Here is an 18,436-nt window from a genome sequence, read left to right on the forward strand (position 1 = left end):
GCCTGATTTCATTGCACGTTCTTGTTTTATGTTTGTGTATGTCCTTGTTGTATACAGGGTGTATCGGCACGTACCCGACAAACTTTAACCAGCTATTTCTTAGCATATTTGGAGTAAAAAATCTTATGTGCACTTTGCTGTCCGGTAACGTTTTTTTTTTAATAAAAAATTTACTATTCATATTTTCACCACATGTCACCACTGTTTTATCCTTTGTCAAAGTTTGAAAACCCATCTGACAATTTTTATTCGAATTCTATTGAATAATGCACGAGTGTACCTATATTGGCGCACTTTTACAATCACAACGAAATGGCACTGCACCATTCGTCTCATTTTTAACTATTATTATTTAGTGTGTGCGAAAGAGCGAAGACGCTTTTCGACATACTTGCTTATAACAGCTGTTGAACACGAAAAGCAAAGCCAATGACAGTGATGTAGTGTGGAAATTTTTATTTTTTTTTGTTTTTAATTGAAAAAAAATGCTACCGGACAGCAAAGTGCCCATAAATTTTTTTACTCCAAATGTGCTAAGGAATAGCTGGTTAAAGTTTGTCAGGTTAGTGCCGATACACCCTATATATACAATTTTATTGAAAAATATATGGGTACCAGGTTGTTTACTATTTTGTGTACAAATATCATCTTGTTCAAGGTCAACATCTGTTTCACCGTTAGCCAATTTAGTTCCTTTAACATTTTATTTGCTTTTGAATATCTATTTCGTCCTATTATTGTTCTCATTGCCCTATTTTGGAGAATTTTAAATTTATTTTTTTCTCGGTCGTTACACAGGAAAAGGATAGTTGAGCAGTAGTTAACATGTGGAGCAATAATGGAGTTATAAATGGTGATTGCAGTTTTTCCGGACAGTTTTTGGCGAATTTTTCTCAAAAAAGATATATTTTTTTCAATTTACTTTTGGGTATATTCAGTATGTTTGTTAAAGTTGAGTTTGGAATCTATAACTACGAACTCCTAAGTATTTTATATCGGTAAAATTTTCAATAATTTCAACATCAATTTTGATTTTGCTTTGACTGGATGTCTTCTTATATCCAATTACCATAAATTTTGTTTATAGAGTACCTAGCTACATGAAGAAATAAAATAAAACATCATCTTAGTCGCTGAAAACGTATACTAACATATTTATATAGTCCCCCTCAGCACAGGATCTCCTAGTGAGGAGGACTTCAATGATCTGTTTTAATTTTGTCTGTTTTTATTTCATGTGCCATACAAAAATGTACCTAATTATTTAAAAAAAGTAACTAAATAATAAAAAAAAAATAAAAAAAAACGATTTCAGTTTAACCTACACATCCTTATGGCTGCACTAATAGTTCTGTGAACAGTAGACCTCACGTAGTGTTGAATATTCCGATTTGATAGCTCGTCTACCATATTGACAGAATCGAACAGAAACGGAACACACAAACAAATTTTATAGAGAGACGTTATATAAAGCACTCGAGTTAAAACATTTGCTGCGCTCAGTCAATAAATATAAAATTCATATTTCTAAAATAAAAACAGAACTACAGTAAATTAGGAAACAAAACAGGATACATTTTCATTTTATATCAAAAAATTTCTAATTACATTTCAATTCTGAATAATGAAATGTGATTAGAACTGTATTTTACTGATAATGTTTTTCACTCTTAAACCTCAAAAAATTTTAACAAAAAAAACCATAAAACTTACATTTCATCGTTGTCTTCAAGTTGTGTATTTATTCCTCATATATCATTACATTTTTATCACTTGATTGAGATTGCTGCAATAATCGCTAATGAATTCATTTAAAGGCGCCTCGATATAGTCGAAACACTTCTAACGCTGACAGTTTATAAGGTAAAATTCACTGTACTTAGCATTAAAATTTACTATTTTCTCACGTTTGAAACTCCCTAAGAGCGTGCTAAGAAATAAATAATGTATTATGGGTGGGAAATCGTGCAGCTGCATGCAAATGATGTGATGAACTCGCATGCAAAGGAGAATAATATAAACGAAGATTATAATGTGATTTCATTATATATCAGTTACACAAATGAGCATAATTTAGTGTAAAATTGAATTAAACATTGTAGGTTAATGCATTATTTAACAATTTGTTTATTTAGACATACACGTTACAATGTAAGTATATTAATTTTTACAAAGATAAAGTGTATATTAAGTATGTACATACAATATCTTAATAATTTCCTCTGAAATGTGAATTATGTACGAGTAATAATAATAAAAACAAATGATTAAAGGGTGTTGTGAAATAAAGAGAAATTTAGCTCACTAATAGTAAATTGACCATTAATAAATGTTTAATGAAAAATTATGTGAGTAGTTTTAAATATTATGAATTTGTTTACTAGAAGTATCACTTTGCTTGAGCTACTGACTTATTTATATATTTGTAGCTGCCCTGATTATGATAGACATTACAGCACTGTCCGAAATGTTGTCTTAAGAAGGGAGAAGCGCAACACGGCATAATAACCCAAAAATTGATCAAGATAATACTTTTTGCTGTAAAAATCTTAAAACATTCCTCTTTTGGTTTCTTCCAGGAAAATTCTTGGAAAATGCCTGCATGAAAACCAACTGAGACTGCGATATTTGTAATTTTAGTAACAATAAAAATAAAAATAATAGTTAAATATTGAAGACAATATTAGTGATTCCTAAACGAAAATCTGAAACAGAAAAGGAAACGGTCACATCTGGGACTCGAACCCAGGACCCTTGTCTTTCCGGGACAGTGCTCTACCAACTGATCTAATGGGACTCTATTCCCCTCGGTCACTTTTAACTGTATCATATTTCGAATAAGAACTACTAACATTGTCTTAATTTTTTCACCGCACATTTTTATTGGCAACTATCTTTATGTATGATCGCAAGATTCAACCCGAACTAAATGCAATCCAGATAGCGTCTTTTTTATCTTATTTTTTATTTTTAATGTGCGACATCTGTTGACTTTTCTGCAAGTCTAGAATGAATATTTTATTTTTCGGAATAACTTTATTGAGTAAAACCTCAAATTTTAATATTTAAATATTGAAGACAATATTAGTGATTTCTAAACAAAAATCTCAAACAGAAAAATCAGAAAACGAAACGGTCACATCTGGAACTCGAACCCAGGACCCTTGTCTTTCCGGAACAGTGCTCTACCAACTGAGCTACGAAGCTCCATACCAATTTTTAAATTAATAAAGCGTAAAAATCTATTTTGTATTTTTCTGATTTTTGAACAATAGGAGTTTAAATGAGGAGACCAATTGCATGAATTGTGTGTGCATAATAATTATATATATACAACCAGAGTGTTTATAGTAATTATATGGTTTTAAGGTTATTTTTTAATTATTTCATATTATAGAAACAAACAGTACATGATTTACAGTTTTGAAACAATATACATGAATTAGATACTTCATGTTGGGTACCTATGATATGTTTCCTTGTCATGTCTGCTGTGTGTGCGTAATGTATGTGTGAGTGTTGGTGTGTGTGTGTATGTATGCGCATTGATCAGTTTATATTATTGACATGATGCCACGTTTGAATTTGGGCAGTGAATCCGAAAAGACGTCAATGTTAGTATATCATATTGTTAGTATATTGTTAGTCATATAGTTTAGTCAAATATTATTTAGAGTATGAAGAGCTCGGTTAATTGGTGAATTAGATCCTGCATTTGTTTTATAATTAAGCTTGTGGAATAGCACTGTATGTCGTGTACATCTCAAAGGTGTGTTACTACTAACGATACTACTCGCATATGCTGCAAAGTTTCAAATGTACATTTAATGTATTTGTTGAATTTGGAGGTAATATATTTTATAAATTTGTTTTGGACACGTTTTATACTATCTATGTATAGTTTATATTGTGGATTCCAAATTGACAACGCATATTCCAGTGTACTTATTAAAATCTTTAGCGATTCTGAGAATAAATAGATATATTTTAAGCAACCTTTTGCTTCTTGATGATGGTATCTCACCGGGAGCGGTTGTGAGGATGTCTATAACTTAATACGTTATTTTCTTACATGTTTCTCTGTCTTACATTATAATTCATAATTAATAAGCAACAATTGTCGGTAAATCTCCACTCTTAACTATTCCAATTAAGGGAATGTTGCGTAGCTGAAGAAAGGAGGAAGGAAGAATGGAAACAAAATAGGTAGACGAAGGTTGATATGTTTCTAGCAGTGGCGGTTTTTAATAAAAAGCGTTTCTTATTATAAGACAATTAAACCTAACGTTAAACAGCGCACTATTCAAATTCCGGGCTAAAAAAATCCACCCGTTTGAATAATACTATTCGAAATGATTCTCATGTTTTCTGCTGAAATAATTCATGCAAAACATAAGTAGGTAGTGGCAAATAATGTCTAAGCCGTATGTAATTCATATTTATGGTAATATGGATATTAAAAAAAATATATATATTTATATTTATGGATGTATCGTTTTTGATATTCATTGATATTTAATGATATTTTTATTATTATTTGGAAAAATGGGTGTTTTTTTTATCAAAATTACCTCTACTCGGCAGGCTATGAAAAAAATTGTTTCCCTCGGGGCCCATGTCATCTTTGAGACCCGTTGTCAACGATAATTTATTCATTTATTTAAGAGTGCTGGTATAGATTACGTTTAATTCTATAAACGGTGTCATAGATATATATCAATAATACCCTCAAACTTGTTGCCTAGATCATGAATTTGTCCTGTGTTCCTAGTCGGTACATAGAATTTTATACTGGCGACGATGGAAGGGCTATCAATTAAGTGGCTATCAATTAATGTCAATTCGTAAGAAACAGTTTGGATGCAGGTGAATTCTCTAGTTGATGTTTTGTATATCCTTGTCAATTGATATCTGTTTTTTCTGCTAAATAAAAAAAATAATATAAAAAAATAAAGTTAATAATGACACTGTGTAATACAATAATTATGGATAATGCATTATTTTGGTGGCAATCACGTACACACACGCGGGAGTACATTCATTTTTTTAAAATTGGATGACACAACAGCAGTTAATTTACGAAATAGATAATCAGTCCTCGTCGATTAAAATTTGAAGAGGCTAGTAGAATTGTTCACTCCAGTTCCTGGGTAGGAAGGTGCAATCCTGTGTTAAACCATAAAAGGAAAGTTTTGATGGATATTAGAAAATAAATGTATTATAGGAAAAGAAAAATGTGTATTATCGGTAAATTTTTATTAGTTGAGTGATTGAGTCGATAGTATTGGATAGTTTTCAAAATTTGACTTTGACTTTCAAAATAACATGAATTAATTATTTAAAAACATCTAGAAAGTATGAGTACATAATATGGAGTATGTTGTGAGGATGAAGGCAGTGAGAAAAGAAACAAGATGAGGAAAGGGAAGGTTGGTAAGAATCTTGCTTTTTAGATCTAGTCACCAAACGCGGCGAAAGCCATTAAAATCAATGCGTTGTAACTTTTCAATTCTGAAAGGTGACTCTTTAAACAGGGCGATACTGAGAGCAGTTTCCACATTGATATTTGTGTCATGTCAAAAGTCAGAATAACAGAAGAGAAAATACTTGAGTATGAAGCAAGTAACTTGTGCCGAGACAGAGTAGTGGGGCAATTCAACCTCTCTGCCTACCGTTTGAGGTTAGCGGCATATTTTTTAGTTTGTTATTTTGATTCAATATCAATAGATTTATTTTCGGTTAAAAATAATGTCAAAGCATACAACAAACTATCCATAATTTATTGAGAGAGTTAATGAACATGTAAAGCTGAAAGCTCCAACCTTCGTTTATCTGCAATCAGCAAATTACGTGAACTTACCCCTAACTATTCTAATAAAAAGGTAAACTACTTTGCCTACCCTTATACTGTAATCAAGATTATTATTAGTTTGAAAGAAGTGGTTTTTAGTCGAACTACGATTAAATAATTTTAATAGTGGAAAAAAACTGTCGATCATTCAAGTTTTTTGTGGTATACATGGAAGTTTTAATTTCTACTATTTTAACACCCCTTAAATCAAAAGCTCAGAAGTATTTAATTATGCGCTAGGCATTCGGATGTTAACATATTATTTACAATTACCCTACATTGTTAATTTAAAATAATTAAGTTTATTTTATTTTAATGTTGCTGAAGAGTCCATATTGCTCCAAACCGTGTGGAACCGGCAGTACTATGGCATCCCTAATTGACTTATTGTAAAGCTGAAGGAAGTCATGCAGGGAATGAGACGTGGTTGAGTACTACCTGGCTGCTCAGATTTGGATTCAAAACCTTGTTAAATACGTTCCAAGCAGTGTTACGTTTAATTTTATAACTATGGTCTTTCGCCAGAGCTGGAACTCTCCACAAAAATAGATATTGTAGTACATTATTGTAGTTCAAGAGGAAAAATGGAAAATGCCATTCCTTTCTTGCAATTCAGTCCACGCGGAAACAATAAATAGCCTGACTTATTCAAAAACGAAAAAGAGTGTTATTAATAAACCCAATTATTGAAAAAAAAAGTTTAACTAATTTCCCGATATTATATACATGTTTTAGAAAAAAACACACATAAGCATAAATATATTTTAATGTATTTTTGCAAAACTCTAAAAATGAGAAGGGTAAAACGCGCATCTAGCAAAACCATTCTTGTGTTTCGAACATTCAACGAGATAAAATTGAAAGTGTTTCGCCAAAACATTTTTTTAAGAGCCGCACAATAAATTGTATTCTTTTGCCTGATTGTTATTCCGTACCTTTCGAAGGGACGTGCTGCGGGTTGTTTTATGTTTAACTCGCGTGTCAGTAGGGTGGGTTTGTTGGTTCGGTTATGCCACCCTTTACCCCTTTACTCCTTACCCCATTTAACCGCCCTGTTCCCTACCCAGATACTGCTTTAACCATCCTGTACTCCTTACCCCACGTAACCACCTTGTACCTGCCTTTCGCTACTACTTCGGGGTACTGGCTGTTTCGCCTGCCTGTCTGCTTACGTTTCTAGGTGACGTGAAAAAAACAACCGTCAAGATCAAAAGTTTGTAATGCCTTAGATTTGATTTGGAAAAATTCTTGTCATATGAATATTTACAGATGGTACAAAATCTTCACTGGTATTACCATCGGTGGGGGTTAAGCGGTAAAACTTTTAGAGATTTTCAATGCCACAAGCTTATTTTATATAATTATGTTGTTTGACTCTGCTTTAAATTGATTTTCAAAAATAATTAAAAAAACCTTTTCTTGTACTTAAAAATATAATTTAAAATCCGACGCCACGGGTACCATTTATTGAATCACCCCAAGTGGTTCACTACGTTCGGTGATTTAGCAAAGGTTCTCGGGTTCATGGGTTGAGGCGTGTCCAGGATGCGCCTGCCCACCAGTGCGTGGCGTGCCAGATCGGGAGAGGCAGGTTTGGGGTGAAGTTTTTCTGCCCATCGCCTTGTGCCGCTGTGTGAGGGATATATTCATGTATCTGTCACTCCCACACTAATCCCGAGATTTTTACCTTACCTTACTTATAAGTGAAAATCTCCAAGTAAAAGTTTTAAGCTCTATACCATTCAATCTTTAAAACAATTTGAAAAGATAAAAATAGATAGCTTACTTTAAATTTTAAAATAACACTATTAAAGTTTAAGAGTGCAGTAAAACTCTTCAATAAATCATCGGTCGTTAATAATAATAAATAAACGGTTTACTTGAAAGTAACTAGTCAGTGAAAATCATCAATAAATCATCCTGGATCGTTAAAACCCCGAAGTCTTGCAAACACGATTTCAATGAATTTTCCACCCGTTTTAAAATGTGTATCAAAATACTGTTGTATAAAAATGATTAATTTTAATAATTTCAGAAAGTGTCCATATATGCGTCATAAGTGTTAAATCGTTCAAATGAATCGTTCGATCAATTTTTTTATGACGGTTTGCAATTAGCAATTTTTTTAATTTTTTTTATATTTTATATATAGAAACAAACAGTGCATGATTTATAGAGATGAAACAATATATAGGAATAAGATACTTAATTTTGTGTACTTATGATGTTTCCTTGTAATGTCTGCTAAGTGGTATATTATTTCTTAATTACCAGGTGACTTGTGTAGTTTATAAGTGTGTGTGTGACGTGCGTAATATATGTGTGAGTGTTTGTGAGAGTGTGTGTGTGTGTGTGTGTGTGTGTCTATATGTATGCGTATTGAATACTTGTAATTATTGACATGATGCCTTGTTTAAATTTGGACAGTGAATCCGAAAAAATGTCAATGTTAGAATTAAGACAAATATTATTTAAAGTATGAAGAGCTCAGTTAATTGTCGAATTAGATGCTGCATTTGTTTTATAATTTAGCGTGTGGAATAGCACCGTATGTCGTGTACGTCTCAAAGGTATGTTAAAGTTAATAAGGGACAGAAGTTAAGTACAGTCAATGTCATTGTTTAAAATTCTGTGTATTAATATTGAGTTAGCTACTGCTCGTCTTCGCTGCAAAGTTTCAAATGTACACTCAAAATTATGGTTGAATCTGTAGGTAATATATTTTTTAAATTTGTTTTGGATACGTTGATTACGGTATACTATCTATGTAAAGTTTTTTATAAGTGTCTTTCTCAGGCATCTCAGATTTCTTTCCACGATTTACTAATAAAATATATACACCATAATGTTACTTTTAAAATGCTATATTACATCGAGTTTAATTTGATTCGCTATCCCATTCCGGTTCAAAGATATTGCGTTACGTATTCCTCGAGCTTCTACAACCATTAACACTCTTAACACTCCTGGCACTAATAAGAACAAACGTTGAAATTTTAAGCCATATCGACTACTTTTCGAGTTTTGCGAGCGCAAACAAAGCAAACGTTGCCTAGGTTGATTTTTTTATATATTAAGGCAATGTATTACGGTCGTGTAGTATTTTAAATTGAGCCGCTATCAATAACAACCCTTACGTAGATGGCGATAAAGTTTAAATTCCAGCTTAACACCATCCGCCTGTTTTGATTTGTGAAAGAAAAAAACATGGCCAAAAAGTACTTTTTATTTTATTTTGTGGATGTTCAGGCATAATTTTTTTTTTGATCATTTTGTAAATAACTTAATTATCCGCATTATACAATAAAATCATAACCGAAAATGGTTCGTAAGTAGGAGATTTTGAACTTTAAAGCAGTTTTCATAGGCCTTTACATCATAATTTTCTGGGCTTATAAAAAGACTTATCTAAAAAATACTAAGTTAACGGTCACAACTAGGAATCAAATCAAAAACGCTTATTTTACCTGTATCGGTAGTGGTTTTTTTTTAAAATTTTTCTGTGTCTTGTTCATAATCATGTTTCGTTTAGATTTATTAGTATTTTCATCGTAAAGATAAGGAATCTTTATCCCGAGCCGGTTGGGCAGCGTTGTGAGGCGGGTTAAGGTTGAGGTTAAAGTACAGGAAGGGATTTTTGAATTTAGGTATCATGATTTAGGTATCATGAATTCAGGTCTCATGAATTTAGGTCTCATGAATTTAGGTCTCATGAATTTAGGTTTCATGAATTTAGGTATCATGAATTTAGGTCTCATGAATGCAGGTCTCATGAATTTAGGTCTCATGAATTTAGGTTTCATGATTTTAGGTCTCATGAATTTAGGTATCATGATTTTAGGTCTCATGAATTAAGGTCTCATGAATTTAGATTTCAGGAATTTAGGTATCATGAATTTAGGTCTCATGAATTTAGGTGTCATGAATTTAGGTCTCATGAATTTAAGTCTCATGAATTTAGGAGTCATGAATTTAGGTCTCATGAATTTAGGTATCATGAATTTAGGTCTCATGAATTTAGGTATTATGAATTTAGGTATGATGAATATAAGTCTTATGAATTTAGGAATCATGAAGTTAAGTATCATGAATTTAGGTATCATGAATTTAGGTCTCATGAATTTAGGTATTATGAATTTAGGTATGATGAATATAAGTCTTATGAATTTAGGAATCATGAAGTTAAGTATCATGAATTTAGGTATCATGAATTTAGATCTCAAAAATTTAGGTATCATGAATTTAGGTATCATGAATTTAGGTCTTATGAATTTAGGTATGATGAATATAAGTCTTATGAATTTAGGAATCGTGAAGTAAAGTATCATGAATTTAGGTATCATGAATTTAGGTATCATGAATTTAGGTCTCATGAATTTAGGTATCATGAATTTAGGTATCATGAAAATAAGTATCATGAATTTAGGTCTTATGAATTTAGGTCTTATGAATTTAGGTCTCTTGAATTTAGGTCATATAAATTTTCTCATGTCTTATCAATTTAGGATCATATAAATAAATAAAAAACAGGATTACAAAAAAAATCTATCAAATACTTTTTGCAGGTGACAAATTTTGACTTTATTTAATAAGTCTTTTTGTTAATAAAATCTGCTAAATCCATAAGATTCGACCGAATTTCACAAATTTTGTTCACGTATAGTGGGTGATGCGAAATTAAATATCTCTTTGAATTCAACAGCGGTACAATAATTTTACTGCCGTAGGTACTCTATTTTCATTCGAACAAAATGTATTATACCCGACAATTAAAATAGTTCCGGCATAATTCCATGACGACGAATAATAAATTAACAAAATGGTTCGTGAATGCAGTCGGTAATTGAGATACGATGAAATAGAAATTGAGGATACGCTGCATTGATTCTTCTGTTATTATAAGTGGAACCAAGCTGTTATTTTTTTCTTCACTAACCCTGTATGATATAATACCTATCATCCCAAAGATGATGAAGAAAGTGGATGGTCTTTCTAAAGAAGGAAGTTCTGGGAAGAAAAAAAGATGAGGGGTGGGTAGGAATCTAGTGATTAGTGTGAAAATATGATCAGGAGTTACGGAGGTATAAATCAATCCCTCTCGCTGCGGTCCAAAGCGTTGGCCTAAGAGAGACTAGTCGGAGAGGTCAAACGTTCTCTCCTTATCAGTCTTTCCCAATCTGGTCGGCCAGGCGCTCCGTTGCCAAGACCTGAACACACCTCGCACGAATAACCCGGGTACCACTGCTTAATCACCAAACGTAGCGACCCACTTAGTGTGACCCATGACAGAGATGTTGGTTAACCAATACATGGTTAAATCCAAACCCGCCTCACAAACTATTGTGTCACATGTGTGCATTTATAACATCATTGTAGACGATCAACTTTAGAACGTTTGCTTGAATCTAGCCGTACACTGTAAGTTATTCAATAATATTGGCGTAGAAGCTGACTTATATTTAGTAAAAAAATGAATTTTACTGATGCAGTGGCGGAAAATAAGATGTTTTTCTAATTAGAATATTATAGCTGAAAGAAGCTTCGTTCATCGAATGTGTTTTATCAAGAAAAGCATTTGGAATATGAAATAAATTTTAGAAATTATAGTACAAAAATTTGCTGAAAATAATGAACTTATTTACATAAAAAATGACGTGATTTATAATTCATACACAAAACCATGAATTAATGTGACCTTAAAATGGACTGCCCCAGTAAAGTCAGATTTTTTTTCACTTTTGTAAAAAATAATCGTATGACATATATAAATTTTTATTAAGTTGTGAAATGATACAATATATTACTGTCCAAATACAAAATTAAGGTAACCGAAATTTTGAAATATTAATAATTCAAAAAGCAATTTAACTCACTGTTATTAGATAGTGATATATTGTACCTATAATATACGTTTTTTTAATCTATACTATCTAGCATTTAAAAAAATACAATACTCTGGCTATAAAAATAATTCTCTTAAATTGTGTATATTGAATTACGTTTGTAGTTAATTTGAATATTGAATTATTTGTAGTTATTTAATAAGTTTTTGAACATTGTTTACACATCGCCTTTTCAGCATTATTTTATTTTTGTATATACTTACTCCTCCCATAAACACAAGCTCCTAGAGCTCACTTTGTGGAGTAGTAGAATAATTAGGAAAAAAATATTCATTTTGTATTCTGTTATAATTTAAAATTTTGTATTATTTTGTAAAAAAATAATTAAAAAAAAAAAAAAATTAAAAAGTCGAAAAGAATGTGATTAACTGGGATACCCCGTTCTAAGGTCACACTGTCCATGGTTTTGTTTATGAATTATAAATTATGTCAAGTTTGTGATCTATATGTAAGGTATCTGTAAAATTATAAAATAATTTTGTAATTTAAAATTATTTATAGAAATATTTTTATTTTATAATCTGCATCCTCTACAGTGAGAATTATTGTCTTATTCTGGCGAATAATTACCCATACAAACACTACTCCAGTAAAACATAAATCATATATCTTTCTCATAGCTCTAAGTAGGTATGCAAATTCCGGCTAAACAATGCTTAATTATCACAGGTAGATGTAATAATTACTGATTATTCGACTGCAACATCTGATTATAGGTACCATTCCCTTTTAGTCACTCCTCCAAGGGGACATGTGGTTTGATTTTCCGAATGAATGATATCTCTGATCTAATGGCTTTTTTATGACTTGAAATATGATTCATAACTCATTCATTATAGTCTTGCTTCCTATTAAAGAAGTAAGCACATCGTTTAACGGGACTTGACGCTAAACAAATTCTAATTCTTATAAAAGTATAAGGTTGCGTAGCTTAAAGTTATCAGTCATCACCCTATTGGAAGATGCTGTCATTTTAACAACAACAAAAAAACGCTCTGATCATCACAACTTTGAAATTTATGAAGTAAACAGAATCAGAATCGGCCACGTTGACAAATTCAATCATGAATCACTATAATACAAGAAGGCGTTGCAGAAAAGCGCAATACCTTCGTACGAAGATGTCGTCTTCAACCCGGCAAGCCGCTTGAAGTCCCGAAAGCCCTTCTGGGCGGAAAGAGAGAGGCTCCTCCGATTACCTCTCACCCCAGAAGATAGGAGAGTAGATAGGAGAAACTTGAGTGGCAAACGGCCAACGTGGGAAATGCCATTCTCATACAGGACCCCACCGAGAGACAGCCTGGGTTCTCATTGCCTCCCAAAACCCGGCCTCACACACCACCGAACATGTGATCAACGAATGCCCGCTCATTCCCCGGCGGGATTGATGAGGTTCACATGGCGACGCCTGAGGCCCTAGACTGGCTCGCAGACCTAGATGTCCCCCCCTGACCCCCCACCATCCGATAGAAGAAGACTATAATACTCGCCAAGAAGAAAGAAGAAAAAAAATACAATCAAAATATACTGTCTTAGGAAATCGGATGAGTACTTTTGCGCCACCTTGTATTATAAAGTATTTATTCAAGATCTGAGATATAAATACGCAAAAAAATATGTTTTTTCTATCGCCTTTCATGATTTTTTTATTGATTTTTTAATGAAACACTCACGAATAACCCAAAAATCAGTACAATTTGAAATATTCTTACTAAAATCATTATGTGCGGAATATGTTTCTTGTGCATTGATGGAAACTTATCTGGCTGAGGACTTAAACCTAAGACGCCTGAGTAGGAACCAGAAATAATTTTTCACGCAGTTACTAACCAAGTCACTAAAGGTAGCCAACCAATTGGGGTGACCTAAGGCAAAGGTGCACTGCGCCTACCTTAAAACGAAGAGATATACAATTCAGAGGAGCTATTGCGTTATAATATCCACTATTGCACGCAAGAACCAGTGCGCGGGGATCGGACTGGGTAATTTCCGTTCTCTTACCGTTGAAGCGTTGGAGGTCAATTGACATGAACAATTGACTTTTACTGGCAGGGCACCTCACAGAGCTGAATGATTTAAGTAAATGTGTAGATGCGAATTATGCAGATCTCAGCTATCGGTATATTAGTCGGGTTTGTGGCTCAGTTTGCATCGCGTCTAGATTCCACCCAGGCGTCGTGAGATCAATTCCTCGACTAGCTAAGTCATCTATGACCATATAAGAAATTTTTTCCGCTTTTTGTGGTTGTAATATGAGAATTTTCAGATATTTTCAGTTTATTATTTGAAATCCGCAAATATTTTACTTTAAAAAAATTCATTTAAAAAAATAAAACACATTGAAATCGATAGAATAATGTATTTATGATAACACAATAGTTATATTTTCAGTTAATAACAATTGAGATTGTGGTAAATTGTCGATTGGAATTTCCGAAATTTCATAATTATTAACTTTATCAAGAAATTATTTGGTTAGCGTGAATTACTAAATGAATATGTCTGCGTGTAACTTAAATTAGGTAATGAAGTTAATTATAATTGTTTGTTTGTTGTCTCGTTTCTATGGTAAAGTTTTTAAATAGCTGGTGGTTTAATGCTCTTGTGTTTTAATTGATCAATTAATTAACTGTTTGAACACCAATGATATTTAATTCCGTATGTCTAAACACTTGCGGCATTAGATATTTTTTTCGATTTCATTGGCATTAAAATGAAAATTTTAATGAAGAACGGTGTAGATGTTCTAGAGAGGAGTCGTACGTAAGTCATCTATGATCGTCTTCTTCCTTCTTACACGTCTTTTATGAAAACACAGTAGAACGAAGAATTTTATAGAACAAATAATTTATTTAAAAATATATCACAACATAATAGGAAATAAATTTTACAAGAAAAGAGATAAGTCCAAACAAACCACATTTTAGTAGTTTTTCAATGGGCCTTTATCGATGAAAAGATTATTTTAAGTACTTATTATAAAGAAGATATGTACATAACTATTCAAGATTCTTAAATGTAAATGTACATGAACATATATTGTGCATTTTATAAATAAATAACAACGTACACATACATAAATGGAAATTATAAAATAATATTAGTAAACACAGAGATAACAAAATTAAAACATTTCAAAAATCAACCATGTGCTAGATCAACAGCGATAATATCTACGAACAATAAAAACTATATATATATATATATATATATATATATATATATATATATGTGGGAAGCATAGAATGAGGACAGTTTTTCGAGCGCGCCCATACTTCGGGGACATTTGTATAGTTTGGGGACAGGCCCAAAGTATCTGTCCCCAAACTAACACTTTGCATTATATACGCAACGCATAGATTGAAGCCAATTTTAAAATTATGCAGAAGGCATGCTTTGAGCCATACATTACTAAAATATCCATAGATGCCACTATCGTATCGTTCTCAGATTTTTGAAATTTTCTATTGTGAATTTTCGAATTAGCAAAGGCTCGGTACCTATTTACCTAATTTATGTTTGTATTCTTTTTCGCTTGCTTTTGTCAGAGAATGTCGTATTTTTAAACCCGGTGTCCGCAAATATTTTTTTTATTTAATTGTTAGTATTATTTTTTCTTATTAGATAGTAATAAAATTAACATGCTTAAAATATATGCTCGTACATAATATGATGGTGTATTAAAAACTGATTTTAAAATAATCTAATAAAATAATTACACGTATAACGTTTGTGTAAACATTACAAAAAAATACTTTCATAATTTTTAATCATATTACAGATACATGTATTTTCAAAATAAATTTATTTTCATACTTTGACAATGTGGGCTTCACTACCCATACTGAGTTTTATACTTTTTATTTTTATGGTTTTTTTTCTTGTTACCTATTCAAAAGTATAAATGTATGTAAAATAATAATGAGAAGTACATACTTCCTACTCTCATGTAACGTGAATAATGCAATAATAATATAACTATAAAAAAAGAATTCAGAAATCGCGGGTTCAAATTACGGCGTGCAATTTGCATAATTTCACAATATTTATTTGTTTAAATAATACGTTAGTGCCTATATGGTATATTTGCGGCAAGTTCAAGAATGGTAGATAGGTACTTTCAGTATCGCCATGTTACGTGAATAATGCAATAAATAAATAAATAAATAAATAAATAAATAATTGTTTATTCCAGAATGTGGGGAGGTTAGTGCAATCCCACACAATCCATAAAATATAACTACAATGTTATATACAGAGATACAATTAAGTACAAATAATTTAAAATGTAAGTTTGATAGAGCAAATAAAATATAAGAAAAAGTAAAAGGAACTATATAGAATGGAGAGTGTTAACATAAAACATTTAAATATCTTGTAAGCTTATCATCGGAGCGATAATTATGGGGGCCAATATTTTTCTCCAATGTTTTTCGATGCTCGATCCTGAGGTCTGGCGGGATTCGATGATGAGGATGTTTCTGGAGTTATTGATCCTTCCCCTCGTTCCGGCTACCCTGGATCTCATTAGGGCAGCAAAGCCGGGAACTCTTCCCTCCATGAACATCGAGGAGGCACTGCAGTGCCTTGGAAGTCCGAACATTATGCGGTAGGCATTATTGTATTGAATCCGAAGCCTTTCCATGGTTCGCTTTTTGAAATTGGCCCACAGCTCGCAAGTATACAAGGTAGTGCAGAAAGCTGAGAATAGCGTCCTTTTCACCTGCGGGCTGCAGAGTCGAAATCTTCGACTGAGCATGTTACTTTTTATGCTCAGTGCTCGCCTCTGCCTATCGATGTCGTCGTCATCCGTTAAGTTGTTGGTGATGATATGCCCTAAATATTTCGTTGTTTCTACTATTATGAGAGGTTCTCCATTTAAAAACGCTGGGGGAATCTTTTTTGGTCCTTCTCTGTATTTGACGACCAGCAGTGCTGTTTTTTTCGCGTTATATAACATGTTTGTTTCGAGTGCGTATTCTTCGCAGATCTTCAAGAGAATTCTTAGTCCCCTTATTGACGGTGCCATCAGCACCATATCGTCTGCGTAGCTCACGTTGTTGATGCATTCTCCTCCAATATGGCAGCCTACCCCAGCGTTATTTAACCTGTGAGTTAATTCATCCATATATATATTGAACAGTACTGGGGACAAACAACCTCCTTGTCTGACCCTGAATATTTTAAAAAACTACAAAATAATTGTTCATTGTTTCGCCGTTGAGATTGAGATTACGATCCTTGACTACGAATTAGGAGGTCGCGGGTTCAAATTAGGGCGTGCGCAAGTAAATTTTATTTGATAAATTTCTATAATTTCACAATATTTATTAGTTTTAAATAATTCGTTAGTACCTACCTATATGGTATATTTGCGGCAAGTTCAAGAATGGTAGATAGGTACTTTCAGTATCGCCATGTTACGTGAATAATGCAATATTTTAAATAACTACAAAATAGCTGTTCATTGTTTCGCCGTTGAGATTGAGATTACGATCCTTGGCTACGAATTCGGAGGTCGCGGGTTCAAATTAGGGCGTGCGCAAGTAAATTTTATTTAATAAATTTCTATAATTTCACAATATTTATTAGTTTTAAATAATTCGTTAGTACCTATATGGTATATTTGCGGCAAGTTCAAGAATGGTAGATAGGTACTTTCAGTATCGCCATGTTACGTGAAAAATGCAATATTTTAAATAACTTTTTTCGCCGCTGAGATTGAGATTACGATCCTTGACTACGAATTAGGAGGTCGCGGGTTCAAATTAGGGCGTGCGCAAGTAAATTTTATTTGATAAATTTCTATAATTTCACAATATTTATTAGTTTTAAATAATTCGTTAGTACCTACCTATATGGTATATTTGCGGCAAGTTCAAGAATGGTAGATAGGTACTTTCAGTATCGCCATGTTACGTGAAAAATGAAATATTTTAAATAACTTTTTTCGCCGCTGAGATTGAGATTACGATCCTTGACTACGAATTAGGAGGTCGCGGGTTCAAATTAGGGCGTGCGCAAGTAAATTTTATTAGATAAATTTCTATAATTTCACAATATTTATTAGTTTTAAATAATTCGTTAGTACCTATATGGTATATTTGCGGCACGTTCATGAATGGTAGATAGGTACTTTCAGTATCATAATGTTACGTGAATAATGCAATATTTTAAATAACTACAAAATAGTTGTTAATTTTTTCGCCGTTGAGATTGAGATTACGATCCTTGGCTACGAATTCGGAGGTCGCGGGTTCAAATTACTGCGTGCGCAAGTAAATTTTATTTGATAAATTTGTACAATTTCACAATACTTATTAGTTTTAAATAATTCCTTCGTACCTATATGGTATATTTGTGGCAAGTTCAAGAATGGTAGATAGGTACTTTCAGTATCGCCATGTTACGTGAATAATGCAATATTTTAAAAAACTACAAAATAATTGTTCATTGTTTCGCCGTTGAGATTGAGATTACGATCCCTGGCTACGAATTCGGAGGTCGCGGGTTCAAATTACGGCGTGCGCAAGAAAAAAATATTTGGTAAATAGGTGTAATTAACAGTTTATTAAGTTGACTTAATACGTTGGTACATATACTATAGTATATTTCCGGCACTTTCACTTTGCACAGGCTCTTTCGGAACATTTGTAAATGTGTACTTTCAGTGTCGCCAGGC

The 18,436-nt window shown here is 32.5% G+C and overlaps 2 protein-coding genes across 2 annotated transcripts in view; one reads left to right on the plus strand and one right to left on the minus strand.

The window, feature by feature from the left end:
- Window positions 1–18,436, plus strand: part of LOC149411427 (octopamine receptor beta-2R-like) — a 746,470-nt gene that overhangs the window by 93,997 nt on the left and 634,037 nt on the right. The gene's annotated exons all lie outside the window — the stretch shown is intronic.
- LOC149411428 (uncharacterized) lies at window positions 16,121–16,882 on the minus strand. The gene has a single exon (XM_089646655.1). The coding sequence runs from the start codon at window positions 16,880–16,882 to the stop codon at window positions 16,121–16,123; it is 762 nt and encodes a 253-aa protein (XP_089502781.1).

This window comes from Hesperophylax consimilis, chromosome 25, assembly GCF_061612785.1.
Source record: "Hesperophylax consimilis isolate HC1 chromosome 25, BYU_Hcon_1.0, whole genome shotgun sequence".
In the NCBI taxonomy this organism is placed as follows: Eukaryota; Metazoa; Arthropoda; class Insecta; order Trichoptera; family Limnephilidae; genus Hesperophylax; species Hesperophylax consimilis.

What these genes read in the sequence shown, in the direction of transcription:
- LOC149411428 (XM_089646655.1), bottom strand. Translation starts at nt 16,882, where the DNA reads ATGGATGAATTAACTCACAGGTTAAATAACGCTGGGGTAGGCTGCCAT.